The sequence below is a fragment of the Haliaeetus albicilla genome, chromosome 10, assembly GCF_947461875.1.
Source record: "Haliaeetus albicilla chromosome 10, bHalAlb1.1, whole genome shotgun sequence".
Taxonomy (NCBI): domain Eukaryota; kingdom Metazoa; phylum Chordata; class Aves; order Accipitriformes; family Accipitridae; genus Haliaeetus; species Haliaeetus albicilla.
In genome coordinates this window covers 10961563-10988307 of record NC_091492.1, presented here as the reverse complement: position 1 = coordinate 10988307, position 26745 = coordinate 10961563, and the positions used below count along the sequence as shown (strand labels likewise).

Genomic DNA, 26745 nt, shown 5'->3' with positions numbered 1-26745 from the left:
TCCCTCAACACGGGATTTACGACCGGCGTGCGCTGCGCAGCCCCGAGGGCCGGCGACCCCTTCGCGGGGACCGCTACCCTTGCCCGCCCCGCGGGGCGCCCAGCCGTTGCGAACGCTGCAGACCCCAACGCGGGCGAGCTGCCACGACCGCCACCTCCCCCCTCGCAGGAACCCGCAGGCGCGCTGACCGCTCCTCCCTCCCCGCTGACACTGCGCTGAGGGAATCCCACCACCCGGCGGGGCAGCCCGCCAAGGGAAGCGAAGGGAAGGGAAGAGGAGGGGAGGGGGGCCGGGGCCGGGGCGGGGCCGGCGGCAGGAGGCCGAGCTCGCCCTATAAAAGCGGAGGCGGCGGCGGTACCTCCGCTCGCCGTGCCCGCTTCCGTGCGCCAGCCGTGTCCGCCTCAGCCCTCCCTGGCCGCTAACATGGCGCTCTCCAGCGACCCCCATTTCAAGAAGCTGGTGGAGTGGCACAAGGCCAACTCCCCCAAGCTCGTCCTGCGGCAGCTGTTCGAAGCCGACAAGGATCGCTTCCAGAAGTTCAGGTGAGGCTGGGTGGCTCCCGCCCGCCCGCCCTCCCCCGCGGCTGAGCGGGGCAGTCAGCCGCCCCTGCCCTCTCCAGCGACCGCCGCGGTCGGCCGGGTCCCCGGGCTGCCGGCGCGCCGGCCGCTTCCGCGTGCGAGGCCCGGGGCTGCGCAGGGCCGGCTCCCTTCCTCCCTCCTTCCCTCCCTCCCTTCCTCAGGTGGGCGCTGCCGGAGAGCCGGGGCCTCGCCGCGGGCGGGAGGGATGCGCCCTCCCGGCTGAGCCCTGGCGGGGGGCCGCGTTTCCCGGGGGGGCGGGCAGAGCCCCGCGCCGCTCCTCTCCCTGCTGCCCGTACGGCTCCGGGAAGGGAGCGGGGCCCGGCCCGGGGTGGGGGGCGCGAGGAGGCGGCGGCGGCACCGCGCACACGCGCGGCTGCTCCGCTCCCGCCGGCGTGCGGGGGGTGGGGGCCGCGGGAGGGCGGCCGAAGCCTCGGAGGCCGATGGCAGGCCGGGCACACGCGCCCCAGGCCTGCAGCGCCCTGCCGGGAGCGCGGCGTGGGCGGGCGGGAGCCCCGCCGCGCCGCGGGGGGCAGGTGCCGGTCTGGGGGGGGCGCTCCGCGGCAGCCCCCGCGGAGGGCGGCCGTGCGTGCTTGTCCTTGACTCATCCTTGCAGCAGGGTACGTGCCGGGAAGCACAGCGCCGGGCTGCGGCTCGCACAGCGGCATTGTGGGTCCGTCTTCTCTCAGTCTCTCGCACCCGGGTGCTTAGTCATGATAAGCTCCGCGATAAGATCGCGAGCAGCCATCCGTCCGTGTGCCCCTACCTGACGGTAGTACGGCGGTGCCTACCCCTGCCCTGCGGTGGGGGAGGGAGGGACGTTTAGCCCTCCCTTGCCTCATGCTAGCCACGTTACAGAAAAAGCATTGCAACGTATTTTTTGCTAGAGGAGGAAGTAAGAAGCGCAAGCGGTGTGATAACGTTCAGCGGTTTCATCCTCTAAAGTGGGACTGATGTGTTTTGCACACTGGAGACTCTGCTTATAAGTCGTGTGTGTGGTTACATTGTTGGACTATACCAACAATCTGAAAAGTCTAATACTATGTAGATGCATCCCTGACTTGAGTTTTTAAGTGAGCCTGGGTAATAGAGATACAGTGAGCTTCTGTTCTGAGTGTCGAGATAAGACTTGTTGCATGTATCAAGCTTTTCATTAGCGTTCTGGGTAATGTGACTTTTCTTTCCTTTTGAGCTCATTAGATAATTCTTAAATTGTAATTAATATTGCACATGAAGTCCTGCGTATCAGTATACAAGAGCTAAAGTGTCATTTGCGGTGCTGGAAAAGGTATGTTAAATTTTTGGAGTATTGACTTCATCTGGCTCTTCTAACAGGACTTTTTGTGCTGTTAAAGAATTTCATTAATATTATCCTATATCAATCTACTAGGTCTTCTCTAATAGAGCTAGTTCTGGTTGCAAGTTTTCCTTATGTCCAGTATATCCCCAGAGACTAAATTTGGTAATGTCCTTGGAACAAAGGAAAGCTGAAGCAAACCAGCTAAATAAATCAAAAGGTATAATCTAGAGCTTTCTTATAAGGTTCGTTCCTGAATGGCTTAAGCAAGTATTCTTACTGGGGATAGCACTGCATCTTAATCACATTGGCTATCACTTTAGCATTATCCAAGCTATTTTACCCATAAAATATACTCTCTCAGTCTCAAAGTCCCTATTTAATTGCTGTTGTGAATGTGTAATATACTTAGACTTTTTTGAGTGTTAAGACTGTCACTGTGTACAGTTAACCAAGGAGAAGATATTTGAGAACTGTTGTTTCAGGCACACATACTCATTTCTAGCATGTCTTCTCCATGCTGAAAGTAGTCAGTGTGTCTCCTAGAATGTGTTCATCAGATTTTTTTGTGAAATATTCTTTACCAAGGTTATATGTTTCAAATGGCTGCCCAACTTAATGTCCTTTTGTGCTGCCCATAAGCATAGGAAATAGTTGAAGTGTTTCAAGTTTACTTGATCTATCTTAATCCTTTCTTTTCATGATTTCAGTCCTGTTTCCTGATAAACACATTCTAGACTACCAGAACTTTTTCATAGCAAAATACAATTGCAGAACTGACAGCCTGAGTTAGTTTGACAGATCTGCTTGTATACTTCTCATTTATTGCCACTTTGAGCCACATCAGCAGGATGATGGTAGTTAAAATCTGCTGAAAGCCTAAGCAGTCTGGAGGTTTGGCCACAAGGTCCTCTCTGTAGTCTGCACCTTTCTTCTTGTGTGAAATTAATCTTTATGAATGCATTTCACTTGGTTCTGCTAGGTATTATGAAATCGATGACTCTCTTTTTCTTCTGAAAGGGAGATAAACTTGTACCCATGTAAGAGTGCTTCTTGATACTGGTTCTGGAGAAATTTCAGACTGGTGTGAATAATTTTTAATTTGAATATTTTATTACTGAGCAGAAGTATCTGTTTACTGTTATTGTAAGAACCTTACACTTGCTGATTGTGTCCTTCAGAATATATAGATAGAAGATCGTTTCTTCCTTTTGTCCTTTTTTTCTTCCTTAGAATTTGTATATCCTGTTTTCCTGATTGGGAGTGTAGTCAAACCTGTATGGTACACCTTTGGCTTGCTTTGCCACCCAAATGTAAGGTCTGGTAGGAACAGTGGGTCTTAATGGTGTGGGTTCACTAAAAAACCTCTACTAGTGTTGAAGGTGTTAGAACTGATATGATGCAGCCATCAGAACTCAGCAGATAATAGATACCTGGATGCTGATTAAGGTACTCTTGATGCGAATAGCTAGTGCAGGATATAAAGCACTAGCATTACACTCCTGCTAGTTGGCTTGTCCATTATGAAGGATCAGAAAGAGCCTCTAATCTAAATGGAAAACATACCACCAGGGAATCTGTGTGTAATAATACATTTAGGGGTTGCATACAGCTTTAGTTTGTGTTTAGAGGGGAGATAAAATAATTCTGACATGCTGCAGGTGACCTTCTGATTAAGGGCTGCATCACTTAAATGTGGATGTGGCTTACGTGACAAGGCTCTTGTTCCACCTGGGTAGCACTACCATTAGCTGCTGCATTGCAGAATGGGTAGTGTAGCAGAATACAACTGAGCTGCAGGGTTTTGGGCTCCTGTTTAAATAAAGCATGGATCTCTTGGTGTAAGGGTTTAAGATGAGATTACATTGCATGCTCTGTATTCCACCTTGTGTGGGGGAAGTTAAATCTGGTAGCCATTGCTTTGTTTTTTGCATGAAATGTCTTGGGATGCCATCTTTCTGCGGTTTCTTCAAATGAGTAGTGATTCGAATCCAGCCAGAATTTCATGGGGTACTCTGTCTTCTAGGTCTAGTGAGATTGACTTTTGTTCATATAAGTAAAATAACAATGAATTGTAGAAGTAAGGCATATGTCAGGCAAACATAAAGAAAAGATTGTAAGGATTTCATGTTCATGCAGTGGAACACTGGAAAAGACTATGTGTCTATATTAAACTGTAGATGAGAATTTTGAGTTCTACTTCTCTGAAATGAAGAAGTATTAGTATACTAATGGCCTCGCTGTATCATTAGTAAGATGTGTTCAAATCTGAGACCTGTCTGTAAATTGCATCAAATCTCAAGTAGAAAGACTTGCAGGATTTGTTCTTGTTTTTCGTCTGTACTGTAACAATAGAGAGCAAATTTGGTAGGTGAGAGGTAATAGTCCTTCCCTTAGCTAGCCATGTTCCAGGTACCCTTGGGCTGGATGGTTAGGGTTTCAGGATTACTGTTTACAACCCACTGAAGAGTGATTAACGGTATTGATACTGTTTTTCCTTACTTGCCTTGTGTTCTTGCCTATAAAAGAAACACTCTTCTAAGATTGTGCTTGAAGACAGCTTTCTTTACTTATTTAGTATCTCTTGTATTTTAAGAACAGAAAAAAGACGTGTATTTCCTCAAGTCGATGAAACCATGTAAATGTGTAGGCCTTGCTGATTATTACTGTTATTGCAAGTTCAGCTCCGTTCTTCCTTTGCAGAATCTTGCCTGCTCTGTCATATTATATCTGTTTGGAATAGCAATTATGCTATGGTTTGTCCCTGTGAAGTCTCTGGCATATGTGGTCACTAAAATAATAGTGCATGTTTCTGGGCTCAAGTATTGGGAAAGAAAAAAGCAGGGGAGATAATGAACAATGTGGAAACGTTGAGAATTTGAAGGCATGCAATTTCCCGTGGCTTGCGCATGTGGAGCAAAAGTGAGAGTAAGATATAAAAGGCCTTCTGTGCTTTTATAGAAGGCCTACTGAATTACTTACAGAACTTTGATTCTTCAGTTTAGAGTAAATATGTATATTTGGCTGTAAATTAGTGCTAAGAAGAAATGGCTAGAAAACTGTTCTGTGAAGGACTGGAGGGACTGTAGAACTTGCATAGATACAAGGCTAGTATAAAGCAACAGGCTCACTTGATTTCTATTGGACTACAATTTCTGTGTTTCATCTTGGATGTAAACCTAGAAGTGCTTGTATTTTGAAGTGTTAGGCTATAGATGTCAGATGATGATTAGTTAAATAATTTGGAGACTTCCACTGAGTCAGTGAGACTACACCATGCACAAATGGGGTTTAATTCTGCCTAGTAGTTGACAGAATGTTTCTGTACATTAAGTTGTATAGATTTTTAAATCAGGCTTGTTCAAGTCTCCACATAAAAGAATGACTATGTTTATTGAAAGGACCTGTACAAAGACAGTTTAATTTCGTAGCAGCAAAAGAACGTGGTAAGCTTTTTACCTATGATATATTAGGAAGAAGCTAATTATTGCTAGGGAATGCTAGTGGCTCAGTGAGAACAAAATGTGATTGTCCAACTGTGCATTAAATAGACTTCATTGTATTTGGAGTTTCACAAGCAGAAAGTGGACGCTATACTTCAGCTTGTTGAAAACCATGGTCTTAATCAAAAAAACCACACTAGTCATTTTATGAACTTGTGGGGCAAATCCCTTCCTCAGGTCATCTTTACTAACTTAGTATAATTAGGATTCCATTTATTTTGTAATCTGTAGAGGTGTTATTGTATTGCTTGAAACAGTCACTCTTCAGGAATATGCAGTTAAACAACCTGTTTTGACAGCTTGACTCTGAATACTGACCATGGGGATATCTTACTGGATTATTCGAAGAACCTTGTTACAGAAGAAGTGATGAAAATGCTGATGGAACTGGTAACTCTTTAAAATGTTGAATTAATAAAACAAATAGTTTTTTTGAAGTTAACTTTTACCTGCAACTGATTATTCTAGCATTGCTTATATACATTTAGCTCCAAATTTGGGAGACCTTCAAAGTTAAAAGGCATCTGTTTACAAATCTTGGCACTGTTCAAAGTCTTGCATTGTCCTTTAGCTCCAAGGTACAAGGCCATTTTTCAATGCACTCACTGAAAAGATTTTTGTCTGTGTAACAGACCAGCTGGCATATGGCACTGTTATTGAGGTCTGCAGTAAAATAAGAGATTCATATAAAGCTGTAGGAGAACACCATGTCTTCTGTACCTGCAATAGAAACAATGCTTCATGTCAAGCAGTCTTAGTTTTGAGATTCAGTTGCAGTTGGATGTATTTTAAGGAAGAAGTTGTGTCCATATTTACAATCCTTCCTTAACTATTGGTTCAGCAGAAGGCTTGGACCAGATAGGACACAAGTTTTTTTAAAAGGGAAGAACTAGCAAAAATAGCCATAGCAAATATTACTTTTGCTACTCTTCAGTTTAAAAAAAATTCTAAGCTGTTACAAAGAATCATTAATGAATCCTGTAGCAGTGTGACAAGATGAAACTGAGTAATTAAGATGGATTCATTGCATCTTGGTCATTCAGCATATGTTACTGTGTAACTGCTTAAGGAAATAAACAGCCTGCATAAAAAATACTTGCTTTAAAATAAGAGAATCAGTTTTTAAGCTAGCATCTAGTGGGTCTTTTAATATCCTAATTTTTTTTCACTGTCTTGTGTGGTAAATGTTCACACTCTTTAATGTAGCTGGACCTTTGTAGTGCGTGTTGACTTCCTACTATTTTAAAGAGGAATCTGTTTTTACATTTCTCAGGCAAAGTCAAGAGGTGTGGAAAGTGCCAGAGAGCGCATGTTCAGTGGAGAGAAGATCAACTTCACTGAGGTAAGGCTATTTCTGTCCATGGTTCTTCACCCTCAGTTCTGCCTATATATTATGGATGTTCGTGCATCTGTGGAAGAGGTCTTGAAAAAACTACTCTGATTGGTACTCTGAAATGCTGAGTGGTTGTAATGTTTGCTGCACTACTGAACATGAGAAACTTTTACAGCTCTGACAGACCAAAGAAAATGTGTGTGAATAAAGCTATTCAATCCTCCCTTCAATATACATCTTAATTTTTTTAGAGATTTTGGTGGTATATTTTTTCTTGTCTTTTCTTCCCTCTTTTGTAGAGAGGAAGCTGAGTTAGATTTTGAAAAAGGCATTGAGCAGAGTATTGCATTCCAGGTATCCCTTACATGCTGTTGTCTAATGACAGTGTTCATAAAGCTTAGTAAACTGCCTGCAAAGTTGCAGTGAGGATTGTGTAATACTTTCCACTTAGCCTTATTGATGCTGCCTATCATTAGGTACATTTAACAGTAGAGACTATAAACAATTGTGGAAAATTAGCCACCTATTTCAGTAAGATAAGTATCTTCCTCTTTTGGTAGATCTGAAGGTTGTAATTATGGTTAAATCTTCACTAAAACATACAGAAAATCAACTGTACCTTTTCTGAAATTAAAAATAGGACAAAAACTGGAAACTCAATAGTATAGTGTGACTTATTAAAGGTTATTTAGTATGTCTGAGGTAAATTCACATAAATCAGTTTTTCCTTTGACTTGGTTATTGACTAATTTAGCTGTTGCACAAGCTGTTTGCTTAAAATAACTCAGCAGTTGGACATTGTATTGTTTGTGAATGCTACATGTTTGTAAAAATGCGCAGACAGAAACAGATGAAGCTTCACTGGAGAAATGGTTCCTCTTCATTCTGTATTAATGCCTTCAATTCACAGATATAAGTCTAGCTAGTGAAAAAAGGAAGTGGGAAAACAGGGTGATGAGTCAAATCTACCCGGAGGATTGTTTTCTCAGATATTGCCTCTCACTAGCCTCATGTAACACAAATTACTACAGGGCTAGCACATCTCTGACCATATATTATGGAGCTACTCTTCATTGTCTACATGAGAGCAAATATAGCAGCTGAAGTCTTCTCAGAAGGAGGCAATTTTCACAGAAAGCACTTGAACACAGTATTAAAGTGTGATGCGTTTGGCTTCTGCTGCTAGCTCCCTATCCTGCTACTGTCTTGATATGGCAACTTTATGTAACAATTACCTGCATGATGAGTCTAGGAACATCTTTTTTGTTATCAGGCTGTTTCTTGTTTACAGTCAGAAGTTGACTTGGAATTAGATTTGGTTTGTTTAATTTTTTCTGTTTGTAATGAATATCAAATCAAGTTGGTTTGGCTCTGGAATATGAGCATGTGGACAATATGAAATTGTCATGAGACTTTAAAAACAGGATGCTGTCAAACAGCATGACTGGATAAACCTAAAGCAATAAGACAGAAGGGAACTGCTTAATGGCAAGAACTGACTTGTCCACTACTCTTGCTCTGATTTAGAAAATTTTTAGCTATTTGTCTTAAGTATTTAAGACTTGTCTGTATTTGGTGCTGCAGGCATTGGCTGTGTGGTGTGTGCTTATGTGGAAATTCTTTATAGTGCACCCAAGTGTGTCATTGCCAGGTGTTTGTCCCAGATGAGTTAAAACTTGCAGCTTGATATGGCATGAAGACAGTGCATTGCAAGGAAACTCATATCTGACCACTCATTATGGTGACAGTCTTCATAGCCCACCTGATATTTAGAAAATAGTTCTGTTTAACAGTAGACATCAGGTCAAATATGGCTGTTGCTCTTGATCAAGACAAAGCTTCCTTTAAGCCTGGTAGTAAGTAGTATTTACCAAATAATACTGTTCTGTTGCTGAGTGTTGCAAAAAAAATTGCCTCTGTTCACACCAAGTTTAAGTGGGTACACTTTGATAATTAGCAACTGAAAGAGCTTTTTCGTGTTCCAAGTCGGTAACCGCAAACTCAATGATATTTGAATTAGCATTTGGTATTTAAATCATAAGTTGGCAGTTCATATTGTCTGTGTTGTCTTTGTCTCACAATGCCCCTCATTGTAGTGAGGAACAATGAGGTAGAGCAGACTAATTTTTTAATTTGTTCATTAGTATTGACTAACTCCTTCATTCTAGCTTAAAGCTGTTAAGCTCCTGAACAGACAAATCACAGGCCAGATTTCAGTGCTTTGACTTGTGTATAACTGGAGAATTAATATAATATGGTGCATGCTAACAGATTTTTTTTCCTCATAACACAACTACCACCTACATATCTGGTGTGCAACTATTCAGGGAACATTTAGCTGTGGGCAGCGGATAGAATAATGTGGCTATTGTATTCCTTTTTTGTCAAATGTTTAAATATGTATTTCTCTTCCTATATGAAATGGACTACTCGGGATAATTGAGAAAATGCCAGAAAATAACTTTGGCTGCTTGTTATAATTGACTTTCAGTATTGTCATTAATAGGAAACAACTTCATCCTTGTATACCTGAAGCATGCCAAAATAATTAAGATCACTGAGTACTTAATATTGCTGAACTCTGAACCTCAATCATTAAATGCTTTTTGAGGCATTTTGAGCTTTCTTTTCAAAGTAAACAAATAAGCTATTTGTATTGTATATTTATATTATATGCTTTTATAAGCCCTTTGCACTGATTCTGTGAAGCAAGAGGGTGACTTAGATAGCTTGTGATGAGTATGTGTATATACACATACACATGCAAACTACTACTCTACTAATTCCAGTTAAGGTAAAGGATTTTTAAGCCCTGAAGACTGTGCTACCTTCTGGATGAGGCACCTGAGGCCCCTGGGTATAATTTGGAAATAGCTTCATCAATTTTTTTCCCTTTTTGTTTCAGAACCGGGCTGTGCTTCATATTGCTCTGAGAAATCGTTCCAATGTGCCGATACTTGTAGATGGGAAGGATGTTGTTCCAGAAGTAAACAAAGTGTTGGACAAAATGAAACACTTCTGCCAGGTATGAAGTACCACCATAGCTTATTTTAATATATTTGTTCTATACCCAGCAAAGTTCTTATATGTGTATTGTGAAGCGTAGATTGTAGGCTGGTTGACATGAATTATTGTGCCCTGGTTTGAGGTTTATAATAGTTCTGGCTCAAGCATGGAGTTGGAGCTGGTTTTAGTATGATTCACTTTTCTCTCTGTTCCCAGTTGAGTTTTTCTTTAATGGGCTCTCTAGATTTTGCTCTTTTAGCAGTAATCTTGCATGTACTTCAGAAGTCTTGTAAATCATTAAGTACCATGCAAATACTGCCTTATTTCTTGCTAATTTTTCAACTACTTGACTCCAAGTAGAAACTGCCTCTTAAAGTTTGTGTAAAATCAGGAGAGATGTAGAAGCTCCCAGCTCACTTGCAATTTGATTATGCTCTACCTAAATAGTTTCTTAAAAACCTTCTGGTTTTAGGTCGGATTCCCTTATGATTCTATTATGTTTGCAGCTTTAGCAGCATGAAAGTTACTTGTTCCCTAGTTAAATATAGCAGTTAACCATTATCTTCAGATATCATTAATTGTTCTTTGATTCTGTACATCTTTAAAATGTACGCATCTTTCAGATCAGTTGAGGAAATGCTCTGAAGAGTTTCACAGAGCACTCTAATGAAGTCAAATTTATGTGCAATAAAACTAATCAATAAAAGCTCACCAAGTAGTTTTAGTGCATTTTAAATATGTCTGCGAGGAACTGGAACTGTTTGGTTGCTACTGTGAGTCTTATCCAGGTGGTAGTGGCCAGTATCACTGCCAACTCGTACATGTTAACCTATACAAAATGAGCCTGGATTATGTCCAGTTCCTAATGGATAAATGCCAAAACCACAATAACTGACACTAATTGGTCTGAGTTTGGTAGTTTCTTCACATAATGTAAGAATTGAATGGCCACAGAAATTCAATGGTCTGTTTTCCACTGTAGAGTGTTTAGCTGATTAAGATTTTGGTAGTGTAAAACAAGATTTTTTACTGGTGCCACCCTCTTTATTGCTAGATAGTTTCAATCATCAGAATCTGTGAATATCACTTTCCGTACAGATGTATGTTCTGTGCGAAATAAAAATCATGTTAAACAGTTCCTTTGGAAAGATTAACAAAGATGCTTGTTTCAGTTGACTTAGGCAGATGGGATTTTATAACTATGGCAACATCATCTACAGGCTACAGGAATGGTATATACTAAAAATGGATTTTTCATTTGGAAAAGCAAAAAGCTTTAGCTTAAGCATCTGTAGGGTAGCAGAGCAACTATCAGCATAACCAGCTGATTCATTGTAGAACAATTGCTTTAGAGTTGGGGAATGTATGTAGAAGTATGCATGATACTAGAAAGACTCCTTTTGTGATTAGGACAAATTTAATGCATAGGTGGTACACGATGGACAATTCAATGCAGTGTTTTGATATTACTTAATGACTGTAATTTTTTTGTTTGTCAGAACTCTCAGTAACTGTTCAAACAGCAAGAATTGAGCAGAAACCTGTACTACATGCTGTTAAGGTGAAGCCAAGAAATAAATTTTAATGCAAAACATACATGCAGTAGGAAAGCTTTTTGAGTATTTGGTTTGCCAATAAATCTCCATGGCTTTATTCATATTTTAATGTCTTCTAGTTTAGCAAAGTTCTTTCTAGTTAAAGACACATAAAGAACCCCTTCAGGTTCAAATATTTGTTGCAAATAGTTTAATGCCCAAGATTTTTTCACTTTTAGCTTGATTTCTCTTGAAGTGTCATCTTAGACATAACCCAAGTGTCTAGCTAAGAAGATAGCTTTGAGTATAAGCTTTAAAGTCTAGAAGCTTGAAAGTTGTCCTTGGAGACTTTTTACAATGCCTGAAAACACAGCCTATTTCCAGTGTTAGAATCACTAACTTCAGCATAAGTATAAAATAGTCATTGCAACTCTTTTTTTTTTTTGCCACAGAGAGTCCGTAGTGGTGAATGGAAAGGCTACACTGGAAAGGCAATCACTGATGTGGTCAATATTGGCATTGGTGGCTCTGACTTGGTAAGCTCCTGACTTCTGTGCATCTTCCACATCTTTTTGTGTGTGTACATGCTTGCAATGAGGATAAACTAGTTGTTGCTTCTATCCAGGGCCCTCTGATGGTGACTGAAGCCCTGAAACCATATTCCAAGGGAGGCCCTCGTGTTTGGTTTGTATCCAACATTGATGGTACTCATATAGCCAAAACCCTGGCTGAGCTTAAACCAGACACTACACTCTTCATCATTGCATCAAAGGTATGTCTAATACTAGCACTGGGATGTGACTTTCTCTAACTGTAAAGGATTAAGTCAGAATGTCCACAGGAAGGTCTAGATCAGAGACTTGTAGTGTGGACTACTTCTAAACAGGCCTGTTGTGATTCATCCTAAACTTGCAGTACAAGCTTGTGTTGCTACTGAAATATTTGGGGATCCAGAATTCAAGTGCTGAAAGTGGCTTAACCTGAACAAGTAAGACACATGAGCAATTTTGTTGTCTAGGGGGTATTTCTTAGTCAATGCAAGTTTAAGCTTTATTCATGAAAGTTTATAGTAGTGGACTTCTCTGTGGGTGGAATGTGGGATCTTATGTAGTTATTCTTTGAATTTCAAGATCTTCTTGTCTCATTCCTTTTATTTAAGACTACTTTTGGTCCTCTATCTTAAGTACAGTGTTATTTGTTAAGTGTTCTGTTTTTTGCATTAATGTTTTGTGTTAATGAATTGCATGTAATTTGGGAATCTGTATTCTGGTTTAGGGTAGTAACAAAATATCTTCACCTAAATAATGTAGTGCTCAAGGAACTCAACATTTATAAATACTAAGCTTCTTTACTTACGAAGAGGTAAGGATAGTCTGCTGGTAGTTTATAAGATGACACTTACTTCTGAATACAGGCTTAATAGCTGCCTTTAAGTCTTGCCTTGCTAATAACTTATTTTGTAAATGTGATTGCTGGCTGCAGTCTTCCTTTGAGGAATGCTTCTGTCTTAGCAGAGGAAACTGATGAAGACAAACTTCATAGTTATGTAACTAACTTGGGTTGCCTTCATTTGTAAAGCACAGTAGAACCTTTTTGCTGTTGAAGACAATCTGCAACAAATGAACATGTGTGTAATGCTGGCCGTGCTCTACAGTGGTGCTCATTATCTTGGCAATACTGCAGTTGAGCAACAACTTATGGAATAATAAGGAAACTTCACAAAGTAATACTAATGGTCATTTTGAATAATTGAGTTCAAGGATCACGGTTCAAAGGCTTAGAAGACTGCCAGATTGAAAGAGTAACGCTTCAATTTCTGTTTGCCAGACTGTAGTTAGATAATTGGATATATTTGGAAGAGGATGAATGGCATTTTTTTGTTTTCCATAACAGGCTTGTGTTTCATAATGAAATATTTCTGGAGATGGATGAGAGTAGCTTGAATCTAGTGTTCACCCTTAAAGCTAAATTTTAATGGTTGAGTAAATCAGAATGGTTGTAGATATTTGCAAGACTGCATGACTGAACTTCTGTGCACACTTCATGAAGCAGGAAAATGTTTTCTTCTAATCAGCAAAAAAAAATTATGGCAAGAGTCTGAGCAGAAATGAGTGTTCCTTTGTGAAAAAGTAGGAATTGAAGAACAAGAGGACAATCCAGCTAGGTTATCCTGTTTTGATGCTCAATTAGTTCCTTTTTAGTTGAAAGGTAAAACTTTGTATTTAGTTAAAGACTAAAGTAAAAAAGTTTAGTTTCGATGGTTTGCATAACAGTTTGGGGGAGGGAAGGTAGGAAATGGATAATAATTATTCCAATTCCAGATGTATGCTAGTTTGAAAGTAGATAGGTAAATCTAGCAACACTAGTCTTTACTGGATTGATAAGCTTGCTTTTTTGCTGAAATCTGGCAGCAGTTGTCTGTTATCAACATCTAGAATCACTCTGATTATCTGGAACATATGATGTTATTAGCAGCCTGAACTAGTTTCAGTTTTAAGTACAGTGTTTTTCATACTTCCTTGTTTTCCAATGTGCAGACTTTCACCACCCAAGAAACTATCACCAATGCAGAAACGGCCAAAGAGTGGTTCTTACATGCTGCTAATGATGTAAGTTTAATGTTTAGGTTATGTAACAGAATGCAACAGCTTTTGTTGTGCAGTTTCTCCCTGGTCATTCAGTGTGCTTTGGAGCAGAGCCAATAGCTGCCCAAAAGCTGTATAGCTCAGCAAATGCTGTACATGTATAATTTGATACGTACATACATCATTTCAGTGCTTCATGGTTAGTGACAGGCTGTTAATGTCCAATCAAAGTGATAAAATCACTAGTTTTTCATTATAAATTATTGTCATGCATTGTTCCCCCAAATCCTGCCTGTTAAGTAATAGAGTGTAGCATTTGTCTTGTAGCTGGCTAATAATTTTGTGGAACCACTGATATGGAAAACCAAGAATATGGTGTCTGTGGCATTACCTTCCAATTCTTGGCAAACCTTTAAAAACGAGGAATTAAGTTATGGTTGGAGTGATATACTGACATACCTATGGCAGATGGCTGTGCTATGAATAGAAACCTTGTATTTGGCTCATTCTCTCCTATTTCTAACCTTTAAGAGAAAAAAACAGATACTGCCTGCTCAAGTAATTAAATAGTCTTTAACCTGTTCCAGTAAGGGTAGCTGTATTGAGTTTGAAAGCTGAGCTTTGAAATTCCTCATTACAGTACTGTTGCAGACAACTCATCTTTGTTCACCAGAACACTTGATGAAAGACCAAAGTCTAAATCTGGAGCTTGAGACTTTCAGTAGTTCTAGTTGTCTCAATCTTTTGACCATAGTCAAAAGGGTAGTGCAGGTACAACAACTTTTTATGCTCCAGAGTGTTGGTAGTGATGTTCCAAATTGATAACATACTGTTAAGGAAATAGTGTGCTGCTCTAAGTAGTGACTGCTTCCGAAGGGCTTCATGACAATATTACCAGAACGTATCTTCAGATAGGCATGCTGTGAAATCCCACACTGAATGTGAATAAGATGATTTCAAGTTGATAATGCAAAAATAACTGATGATAGTCAACAGTATTTTGTTTAAATGTAAATGGTACAGATCAGCTTTATGACCAGAAATCAAAGTAACTGGCATTCTAGATCTAACAATCTGTTTATTTTTATTAAGCCTTCAGCTGTGGCCAAGCATTTTGTTGCCTTGTCTACCAATGCTGTAAGTATAACAAATCGATTCTATTTTTTCTGTGTACTTTTAAGATGGCCTGATTTTAAAATCCAGTAAGGAAGCCTATTTTTTAAGACATTACTTGAATACCAATAGTTAGCCTTCCTCTTGAAAGGAAGCTTTTTTTTCCTACTGAAAATAACTGAAACTTCAAGAGTAATGAACTGTATGAAGATTGGACCTTCATTAGATTTGTGCTTTTTCTGCTAGAGCTTTAAATCTGAAATCAAGATCTTAGACTTGAAATGACTGTACTGTTATTAGTGTTACCCGTGATTGCTCAAGTGTGTGTGAATGCAGTTATGTAAACAAATACTACTCTCCTAGACTCCTCAAGTGCTGAAGTGATGCAGGTAGTTTGTGTGAATGATCTGTAGCATATGATGAGCATAATGTACCCTTATGTGGTGTTTCATGCAAAAGTATGAAGTAGAAAGACCAATACCAATTAGAAAAAGACTGCAATAATTGTGAGGGTGTCAGGTACTGTGGTATGAAGTTCCTTTCTTCCTTTCTGGTTCTGTTAAATGTAAATTGAATGTCAGTCCAACTGCTAACTATATTGCCACTTAGATTGATCAGAAAATGAGTATATGTAATTGATTTTTATTTGAGACTGCTGAATAGTGATAGTGATCTCTGGAAATGAAGGTATGCTTTTTTCTGATGAATGCTATCTATCCTCTAAATAGAGGATGTAATTGAGGAATGATGTATTTAATAGGTACCCAACTTGTGTTTTTTATTTGCTAGACACAAAGCTTTTTAACAATGTTGGGTTTACTTCTGCTGTTCTTACATGCTTTTTTTTATTCTAGCCTAAAGTTAAAGACTTTGGAATTGACCCAGAGAACATGTTTGAGTTTTGGGATGTAAGTAAATGTCTAGCGTTATGTGGTAGATGTTGACTTAGAATAATCTAACTGGCTTCAGAAAATGCTAACTGGATGTCAGGGAACTGCCAAAACACCTAGATTATAGTAGTTGTATTCTCTGTACTGAAACATCTGAAAACTTGTAAATAAAGGCAGATTGAGAACATATCAGGCAAGCAAAAGTCCTCTTTTGACCATTCCATTAAAATCCTGCAGTCAAAGGTCTGAAGAGGAGCCTTCTATATTCTTGGCTGTCTAATCAGCTGTTGGGTAACAGGAGATACAAGTCTTAGCTTATTCCTCTGTGTAAGCAGTTATTATAAGCTGTGACATTTGACTGTTGGGGTCTACTGTATGTAATCTAGGCCTGTAAAGGTCAAACATCAGAAACGGGAGCCTAATTTGATATTTTGTAGCAGATGCATATTTTAAGTATATTGCCCTTAGTCTTGGCCCTTACAATTAACCAGAAGCGGGTTGGCTTAGGTCTCATTGAATATGCGCCTGACAAACTAGATTTTAAAGCTGCTGTTTAGAAATTATCTAGAGCATTACGTTTCCCTAGATAGTGTGATAATCTTGCTGAAGCAGGCTTTAACTATAGAGGAGTGATACTAGGAAAGCAGTTAATACAAGCTGCAAATTTAGTATTTGGAAGTGAACTGGTATCATCAAGGGATCTACTTCAACAGATATTATATAAATTGGACAAGTAGGATAACTTTTAAAGTCTCAAAAAATGCATACTTAAGGATTTGTTAGGGGGCTACTGTAAAGTGCAGGTTGTTGACCATGCCATATAATGTGTAATGAATTATCACCCGAAAGAAAATTGATTTTGCTGAAAATAGTCTAAACACATGCTGCTATTTCCTAATAGTTTGAATAAGTTTAAATTTAAAACCCTTGCTCTTCTGTCTAAACCAATCTCTTGTTTTCAGTGGGTTGGTGGCCGCTACTCTCTGTGGTCTGCCATTGGTCTCTCCATTGCCCTGCACATTGGTAGGTATTCCTATGATGTAACAATGCCAAGAATTAGTCTAGCAAACATAACTATGGAATGTATTAGCAATACTGGATTTTGGATAAGATTTGGGACAATATTATTTTACCCAACCTACTCTGGCTGGATGTTTGTGCTAAAAAACAATCTGCAATGCAATGGAAATGTTGAGATTTTAGTACTGTAAATGCAGTTTTGGAAATTACCCACGCTTGGGTACAAATAGTCAAATTGCATCTTTTTAGTCACTTGCATAGCCAAAAGTGCCTGTTTTATGTAAATCCATGTCAGTGTTGAAAATCAGACCTTGCAACTGACATTCCTAAACTATTTAAAAGTAGGGTATTTAGTTTCTGTGGGTGTATACGCCCTAAACATCAAAATCCTATGTCTGCAGTTCTGCATGCAAGCTTTTAGTGTTGTTATCTATTTCCTTCTTCTATTACTTCCTTTTGTCCCCCAGTATTTGTTCTTCTATGTTATAGGGCCTGATGATACAGGAGTGCTGCTTCTGTCTGCAGTTGACTGTGGGGCAAACATAGACCCTTGAAATTGATCCCCACCTACTTGTACTGTAACAGAGTAGTATTGGCATTTCTGATGCAGATATCAAATACAGATAATAGAGAGTCCACAGTTAATGTGAAAGAACTCTAAGAACTGCTGTTTCCTGGTGAGCAGGCTGTTCAGCAGCCTTGCATTTGTTCCCTCCTTGCTGCTTTCAGATATTTAAAGTCTGAAACCATCATGTCATTTATTTTTCTAAACAAAAGCTAGAATTCCCTTAGTCTGAGGTTAGAAGAAAAACATTAGTTTTGGTGGGTTTTGGAACAATATGAATAGGACTTGTCATGTGTAGAAAAACCTATGTGGACAGCAAAATAAACTTCAGTCAGGCTCTTACTGTTTTGTCTGTGAAACTGTTCATCTCTGCTGTCAGACAGATTTGGTGCTGACTGCTGACATGCCAGCCTAACTACACTTCTTGCTCTTACCTCCATCTCCCAAAGCTGGCTTCTGACTGTCAGTAGAGCTGCTGCTTTGATTGCTAAACATTTCACCTCTGTTTTTCCATATAAGAATCAGGATTTCTGGCTTTGCAGGAAGGGATGGTGTTAAACTACTCGATGAGAATGAATGGTCATTTAAATACCCTAATGAGAGAGCAAAGAAAAGTCAGGTGAATTGTTAAGACAGCAGGGGAAAGGGGGAATCTTTTTCTTTGAGAACCTTATTACAGTTGCTTCTTCTCAGACCAACACAGAAATCCCTGCTGTGCTAGCCTTGTCCTGTTTTTTTGGGATGTCTCTCCCATTGTGGCTGTGAAGTGACTAAGCGTTCAAACTTGCTGAAAACTATGTAGCCTTTAATACAGAGCCTGGTTTTAATGCCTGTGTTTTCCTTCTGGTTGCTCATTCTGCCTGAATGGGGATTTTAGGCAAAGTTTTTTGAAGTATGTTTCATGAAGCTGGACTTGCTCTGAAGTCCAGGCTTTAATCATAACTAAATATATCTGGCTTATGGGATGCAAACTTCAGAAGTCAAAGTGCAACTTTAAACTCAATTAGTAGTTGGGAGCCTTGCTGCATACATGGAATCTTAACTGTTTTATGATGGTCTTTACAAGAAAAATCAAGTTTGAGTTCTAATAGTAAATACAAACTGACTTTTTCCATTGTCAGGTTTTGACAACTTTGAGAGTCTGCTTGCAGGAGCCCACTGGATGGTGAGTGTGGGATGCTTATTTCAGATTTGCTCCTCTTAAGAGTTGTTAGATAACTGAAGGCAGGTTGGTTTCTAAAGTTCAGCTGCCCATGTCCTCTCTATTTTGAAAATAACTGTGCTTGGGAAGCTCTCCCTGGATCAAAACAACAATGAAAACAGCTTAAGAGTTGGGAAGGATGAGAACTGCTTTAATAAAAGTGTTATTTTCTGTTGCGTCACATAGGATAATCACTTCCACACTGCACCACTGGAGAAGAACATGCCTGTTCTGTTGGCTATGCTGGGGGTCTGGTATATAAACTGCTATGGATGTGAAACCCATGCCCTTCTACCCTATGACCAATACATGCACCGCTTTGCTGCATATTTCCAGCAGGTAAGGCTCAGACAGAGTAAAGGTTTCAAGAAGCAAATATGTAGAATGCTTCTGTGGTGGTTCTAGAACCTGAATGCATGTTTCTAGGTTAAAATTGTGATCACTTAAATTAATGTAATCAAGGGCCTAGAGACTGGTGCCAAGATTGATACCAGCTTATTTGCTCAGTTAATTTAGATATTTTTTTTCTCAGACTGCCATTATCTTGATGTCCATAAAGGAAGCAGCTATATCCCTGATACTTACAAAATTTCTATAAATGAGCAGCATTCATTATAGTTGAAGTATGTATGGAAACTTCTACAGATACTGTGTGGTTCTGCAAGAAAGGTGATACTGCCTTCCCTTCTTTCAGGGTGATATGGAATCTAATGGCAAATACATTACCAAGAAAGGCTCTCGTGTGGACTACAGCACTGGCCCTATTGTGTGGGGAGAGCCTGGCACCAATGGGCAGCATGCTTTTTACCAGCTCATTCATCAAGGTAAACAAACTATTCAATACCTTGTTTTGGAGTTAAATTTTGAATACCTACAAAGCTGTAAGAGACTGCAAAATTGACACTGGTTTAGAGGTTGGACTCTTATGTAGCCTAGCATCACACTGCTATGGTACTCTTAATTAGTGGCTTTTGAAGGCTACAAGATGCAGGTTTTAACTCTACAGGAAGGAAGGTCAACTAAAGCTGAAACTACTGAGCTGTATTGTCACTTCCCCCTGCTGTTAATTAAAAAAAAGCTTTTTTTAAAAGCTTTTTAAAATGGCTGAGTCTTCCAGTAACTCTGAAAATGGGGTGAGAATTGAAGATTTTCTAAGACTTTCCTGTTGCAGGGTTACTAATGTGGCTTTTCTTACAGGAACTCGCATGATTCCCTGTGACTTTCTGATCCCAGTCCAGACCCAGCATCCAGTCAGAAATGGCTTGCATCACAAGGTAATAAGTTCTCTGTCAGGGCACCCATCTTTTCTTGTGGCTTAAGGTGTTGAAGCTTACTCAGTATTGCAGTGTGTGAGATTTCCAAATGTCCCTTTGAAACTATACACATAGGCTCTGTGAACAGTCAGAATAGGTTTGAAAATATCTAAATCATAATGACATATTATATGTAATATATGTAATACAGCAGTATTTTTGTTCTTGAAGAAACTGCAGCCACAGTTCTTGAGGCAGATCAATGATGTGCTCTGTTGGCCTACTGAGGCTGGAAAGAACTGAGCAACTAAGTATTTGGAGAGAAAACTCCTTGTAGGAATTGTAAGGAGTGTGATTCTTGCAGAGTAGGAAGAAGCAGTTTCTCAGAGCTGATGAAAACTTCCTCAGAGATGCTGTTGCAAGCCTTAAACTCTAGGACAAAATTTAGTGAGTATACTAGCATGGCTAGGGTGATAGCGTTCTATACATAGAAGTTTTTTAACCACTCCAATTTTTCTTTTACTGTATCATCCAACTAAGGATTTTCATTGAACAGTGTCTAACCATTTTTTAAGTTCCGTAGGTGAAAACATGTACAGGTCTACTACTTACTGCATACTTCAGAAAAAGGATATTTCCTCACTGCATTTCAGTCTTGTAGTGATTTCAGATTACAAGTGCTATTTGAATTGTGTCATAGTAATTTTTTAAGTAACACCAAGTACAGGTGAACGTTTTAGAACATGACTTTGCAAAAGGGGAGAAAAGGTTTCATTTGACTGCAGGTATAGTAAGAGTTCATCTTCAATGTAATGGGTAGGACAAAACCACACATGAATTTTCAAGCTAACATTAGGCAGGGAATAAGAAACTGAAGGCTTCTACTGTATTGGTAGGGATTGGTATATAGGCTTGCTGTCAGTTTCAGCAGGGGCAGGATTCTGCAAAACAGTCCTGGTTGTCTTTGGATAAATGCACTATTAAAATAGTAATCAAGTCTCTTGGCACTCTGAGATAAAAAGCATTATCAGGCATTATGCAGCTAAAACTACTGCACATCTTATTGCCGTAGTGTTAAAAACAAGAGTTCTAACTCTAGGCTAGGTTTCGGTCTAGATTAAGGCACTACTTATCACTACTCCAGCTAAAGGAAACAGTAGTTTGAGTTGATGTTTTTATTTCTACCTGCTAGATCCTTTTGGCCAACTTCCTTGCTCAGACTGAGGCCTTGATGAAAGGAAAGACTGCTGATGAAGCCCGTAAGGAACTTCAAGCGGCAGGACTGAGTGGGGATGCTCTGGAGAAGCTCCTTCCCCATAAGGTAACCGGGCTTTGGCACTTGCCAGCTTTCCTCTAGCTGCTGTGGTGGTGAGGGCATTGTGTTGGCCTGCTGCTCCATGGAGTTTGCTAATGGGGCAGTGCCCTCCGGTGGCTGTCAAGTGCTATTGTCTTGACAGATGTGAAGGTTGTGCTACAGGTTCTACTTTGTCAGGTCTCATGGAGCAGTCTGTGAACGGCACTCTTGCTAAAGCATGCTGATCTGGAAGCCTTTTGAGGCATTTCAGAAAAGATGAGCTATCTCATCACTGCCCTGGGATACTGACTTGGATTTTTCTTCCTGTAGCCCATAGTAGTCAGTAATGGTGCTTGGAGGTAACATTTTGCCATTGTATTTGTAATAAAACATGAAAATTATACAATTCTATGGTTGAAGTTGTTACCCTTTAAAGCTTTCAGGATTTTGTATTTGCTGCTAATTCAAGTAGTCCAGTGTGAGCTATAAGGAAAATATAAACTGCAAGTTTCTGATGTAAGTTTTACAACATATTAGATGACAATTTAACTCTTGTTTTGAAAGGTCTTTGAGGGAAATCGACCAACTAATTCCATCATGTTTACAAAACTCAATCCATTCACTCTGGGAGCCATCATTGGTAAGTAAGTAGTTCTCTGTGAATGCTTATTAAGACTTTCTGATGAAGTTTGTTGATAAATCTTTTTTTCTGTTTATAGCCATGTATGAGCACAAGATCTTTGTTCAAGGAATTGTCTGGGATATTAACAGTTATGACCAGTGGGGGTAAGTGTCCTTGATCTGTTTCTTGTATACTTACTGACTGTGGTATTCCTTGATCTGTCATGATGTAGAGAAAAGACAGTGAAAAAAATGTTATACTTGGAGCAAATGATTATAGGATAGATCCAAATGAAAACAGACTTTCTGGGGATAAGTCACCGTGTATCCTTGTTCAGCCATGCATAATGAGTTTGTAGATATAACTTTAGCTAAGGACCTTTTAGTTTGATTTAAAAAAAACTGTGAATGCAGAAAAGAGGCAGTAATAGTAAAATAGTGAAGCAGGCTGAACATATGCTCTGAGAATTAGAAAGGGTAAATTTCCCTTATAGAAGGGAAAAGAGGATTATTTTACCTCTAGAAACATTTAGTAGGCAATTTGAATGGCATATGTGAAGCAAAAGACTGACGACCTCTTAATTTTCCTGGAGATACAAAAACATTCTTGGCAGATGTCTTCATATGTAGGAGCCCTAGATCTAATGCAGGCTGCATTTGTGACCAAGGTTCATGGTAGAGTTCCATGTGGAGAAAAGCAGCTTTACAAGGAGTTTGTAATTTTTAAAAAAGGAATACTTAATCAGGAGCTAATCAAGATTCTTTTTAATCTGTAGTAATATTAACTGTACCACATACTGTATGAAGACTTATGCAGGAGAAAGAGTGGTTGGGAAATGAGTAAGAGATATTTTTTTTCAGGTGAAACCTGCCTATACTGTGAGGGGCTATTTTGAAGAGCAAGTTTGCACTGCAGGCCTAGAATAGCAGTTTACACTAAGCTCTCCTTAAAGGCTGAAGGATAGGTCTTTGTATGTGTTTTCTTAGAGCTATGCTACCACAGCAAGTTCTTTAACTAAAATGTTGTAGTAGAAACTCAAAATGGAAGAATGTTTAATAAAAGCTGATACCTGCTATAAACTCTGAAATCAGGAGTGGGATAGGAGTAAGTACAGCTTTTACTGCAACACATCAAAATCTAGAATGACATCCAAACATAACTATGGAATGTGGGGATGCTGTAGAACCAGCCTGGTTTCTTGCAGCTGTTGGAATATCCTAAGTTCTTACCCTGTGTGGCTGTAACTCCTGGATAGCATGCTGTAGTGTTGGGGAAGGCTTCCAGGCCTGCAACTCAGCTGTTGTTTATTGTCTTGGTGCTACAAATCAGTCTTCTGAGTGATGTCATGTTCAACAGTGAACAGTAGCAAGTTGAATGTATTCTGCATTGAGGCAGGCTGCATAACACAAATGAGTACTGAAGGGGAAAAGACTCTGCATAACTTTTAAAACAAAACTTACTTTATTTAGACATCCTGTAATTTGAGAGCTGTCTATTCAGCTAAGCAGCTATGAGAACTCCAGTTGTTCATGAATGGCACCGAGTTGAATAATATTAACTTTGTCAGTAATTTGTGAAGAGAAAAACATTCATCATAATGTTCACTGTCAAGTTACTTTTTGCTGGCACCTATTTTTTATGTCAATGGCTTATAGTAATTACTCTAAGTTGTTAGCACTAATGTTTTTCTTTTTTCTTCTCCTGCTTTTATAAATGCAGAGTTGAACTTGGAAAGCAACTTGCCAAGAAAATTGAGCCTGAACTGGAGTCAGATGCTCCAGTGACATCTCATGATAGCTCAACAAATGGGCTCATCAGTTTCATCAAAAAACACAGAGCCTGAAATGAAAGATTTGGAGGACATCAACAATCTAACCACCGAATACCCAAATCTGTTGTAGTTGTGCTTTTTTAGCCAATTCTAACAAAAATAGCACTTTACAGATGTAGCTTCTTCACTTGTTGCAGTTAAACTTGTTGCGTCAAGTGTTAAAAATGAAAACTAGTTTTGTGAAACCCAAGTTTGTATAGTTGCTTTCTATTTTTGTGGCTGTTAAACTGTAAAGTGCAGCTGGTATGTTCCTCAGTTCTTATCCCTCAACTTCCTTAAAGATGATCACATACTGATGTTAGAAAATAAAAGGTATGATGGATGAGTAAAACTTCTTCACTCTGTATCTTTGAAGTGCAGGCCTAGTTACATTTGCCTCACTGACTGTAAGGTTCTCTGAAGCCAAGTAAACTAATTTCTGTGGTTTTGGACTGTTTCTGCTGTAAGCTGGAAACTAGAATGTGTTCAAAAAATATCAAATCTACAGCTGTAGATTGTTCAGATTGCATAATTTGATGCATTTGGGCAAGATACAGATACTTTTTTTTTCCAGTGATAATGTGAAAAGGAAAGCTTACTAATGTTTGGTAGAAGATCTGATTTTTTTTTTCTATAAGCTGTGGAAGCCCTCTGTGGACAGCTATCTGAAAAGGAAGAAAGTTCCTGGAGTGACAGTGATATCTTAGTTTTTTCCAAACACTTTTCAAGAGTTTGTGAAGCAAAAGCTTGGGATCACTTGAACAAATGTATTTTTGGTATCCTCCAAAGGCAGTTTCTCTCACTCTTCTTAAATCAGCATCACTTCCACAACAAAGAATAGAGAACAACTTAACTATTTGTAAACAAGTTGCTTATATCCTCTTTCATTCTCTACCTCTGTTAACCCCTCTCTGATAGCAAACTGGCATGCTGTGGCTATTGTTCTGTAACACCTTTAATAAAGGTAAGACACAAGCATTGAAGGGAAAAATAAGATGTTAACTGTGCTTCTTATACCCTTGACTCGTGATGAGTGTTACTGTGGCTACACAGGCTGAGCTTATAACCCTTAATGCATGTCTCCGCACAGATTCATTGGCAGGATCAAAGACTCGATCTCACTGATGTGGCACACTAACAAAGCCATAGTGCTTGACAATCTGGCTGCATGGATTTGAGTTGTTAAACTCTGACTAAGTGTATATGTAGTGCTTAAATGCTTTGGTTTCAATCAGCTTTATAAAGCAATTTCTCCATGTAAAACATGGTCACAAAAAAAAGAACCCACTAGGGGGAGGCATCATGTTTTCTTAGGAGGCTTTAAACCTTTTGTCTTCCTCTGTGAAAGCATGTACTAAAGCACAGCTTCACCCTCTTTCTGTAGAGGTGGGTGTGCAGTGAGTTCTTTGTGTAGATGCCCATCTCATTTGAATGGTGAAGTCTATTGTTTTGTCTCGGTGCTATTGTTTCACTTTTTGTCTATTCTTCTCTTGGGAATTAGACCTCAGCAGCTTTTCTTGGAGAAGAAAGTAAGCCTTATGTATTCTGTAACTCCTTGGTTATTCTCTAACCTTGGTATTGTTTCCAAAACCTATGGGTGGTTGTTTTTTTTTTTTTCTTGTGGAGGATTTACAGATGTGAGATCTACCCTGCCTGATTATAGCACATCAGGTGTTCTTGCCTACCAGCCTTTAACTCAAAGCAGGACAGCAACGCAGAAAGATCTGTTTCTGTGTAATGAAGCAGTATTCTGGCAGTGGTGGTGTCAGACCCAGTCCTTAAGGCTTTTTTAAAAACAAACAATCAAACCTCACGTTGGAAGCGTTTCACCGTTGCCCCGAGAAGGAGAAAAGCAGGGCGGGCAGGCTGTGGATGGCTGTTTGCTCTCCAGGGTCCCCAGGTGCCCGCGGGTCTGGGTCTTTAGTTCCCAGAAGTGTTCCCCCCTAGCGTGTACGGACGAGGCGCTCGGGAGAGTCCCGAGCTGATTGTACGTACCAGCCGGCAGGTACCGCACGGCGGGTGTGTCCCGTCCCGTCCCGTCCCCCCGGCCCCGCCTCGCGACCGAGCAACGCCCAGCTGCGCGCGACCCCGCGGTCGGTCGGCCAGCCGGCAGCGGCGCGGGCGGGGCGCCCCCTGGCGGCGCGAGTGTGCGGTGCCCGTCCTGCCCGCCCGTCAAGGGCTTCCGCCGGGTAACGGCCCGTTCCCGCCCCCGGCGGGGGGGGCGAGGCCTCGCCTGAGGTGCTCTCGGGGCTTCGTTTTCACAGGTTCTCCCTCGCTCCAGCCTGTCCTTCGTGTAGGAGCTCTCGCGGCTGCCCCTCGGGTGTGGGCATTATTTGTTAATTGAAGTGAAATTACCGGAATAAGCGAAGTGCCACGTTAGCGGCAGCTTGCTGGTTCATCACCCTGGATGCCAGAATTATTCTCTTACGGTTTACAGAGTGTAAAAATGACCGCTCTCTGGCATAATGGCTCGTGGCTGTAGTCAAACATAGGATAAAAGCGGTAAAGAAGATTCAAAAGGAGATTCCCCCCCCCCCCCCCCCCCCCCCCCCCGCAGCAGTTGAAGAGGGCACAGTGGGTACGGTCACAAATAACGTGTGGGGGAACAGGCTGACTATGTTTTGAAGGTGAGATGGCATAAAAACCACACATGGTTCAGGAAGTCACCCTCAGTGAGAAAAGGTGGAGGCCGAGCGCCAAGAAAATAATCACACGCCTGCCCGGGTCTCTCTTCCCTGGGTATGTCCTCACAGCCGCGTTGGAGGGGGGCAGCGACCTGGCTGGGTCCTCGGGCTGGCCTGGTACTGCTGTTCCTGCCTTCAGCTGTGGCGTGCATCCTGTTGAATAAAAAAACTACAGGAAGCTTTTGACATGGTTTTTGGTACTTGAGCTCCAGTGAATCAGTTTAAATCTTTCTATATAATAATCAAGCCAGCAAGTATAATAATATCCTCCGAGAACAAACCAGGTTTCTTCATAAAGAGTGCTGTAGCAATGAGAAGGTCCAACTTGGTCAATTCTAACTGGGAGCATGTAATGGGCATGGCCCAGCTCCCCGATGAAACTGTATTGTCATGCTACAAGAGAGAATGAAAGGTAGTAATGTGCCTAAAGTAAGCAGAAACTTGTCGGACCCACGAGCT

The 26745-nt window shown here is 40.4% G+C and overlaps 1 protein-coding gene across 1 annotated transcript; it reads left to right on the top strand.

Moving 5' to 3' along the window:
• The first annotated feature begins 285 nt into the window (after positions 1-285).
• Positions 286-24596, top strand: GPI (glucose-6-phosphate isomerase). The gene is made up of 18 exons (XM_069793452.1): positions 286-542; positions 5675-5765; positions 6649-6717; positions 9614-9733; positions 11702-11785; positions 11875-12021; positions 13787-13858; positions 14927-14971; positions 15802-15855; positions 16800-16860; positions 18544-18587; positions 18810-18962; positions 19318-19447; positions 19821-19897; positions 21069-21197; positions 21735-21810; positions 21890-21956; positions 23512-24596. Exons 1-18 carry the CDS (start codon positions 424-426, stop codon positions 23633-23635), a joined length of 1662 nt encoding a protein of 553 aa, XP_069649553.1. The 5' UTR covers positions 286-423; the 3' UTR covers positions 23636-24596.
• The last annotated feature ends 2149 nt before the right edge of the window (positions 24597-26745 follow it).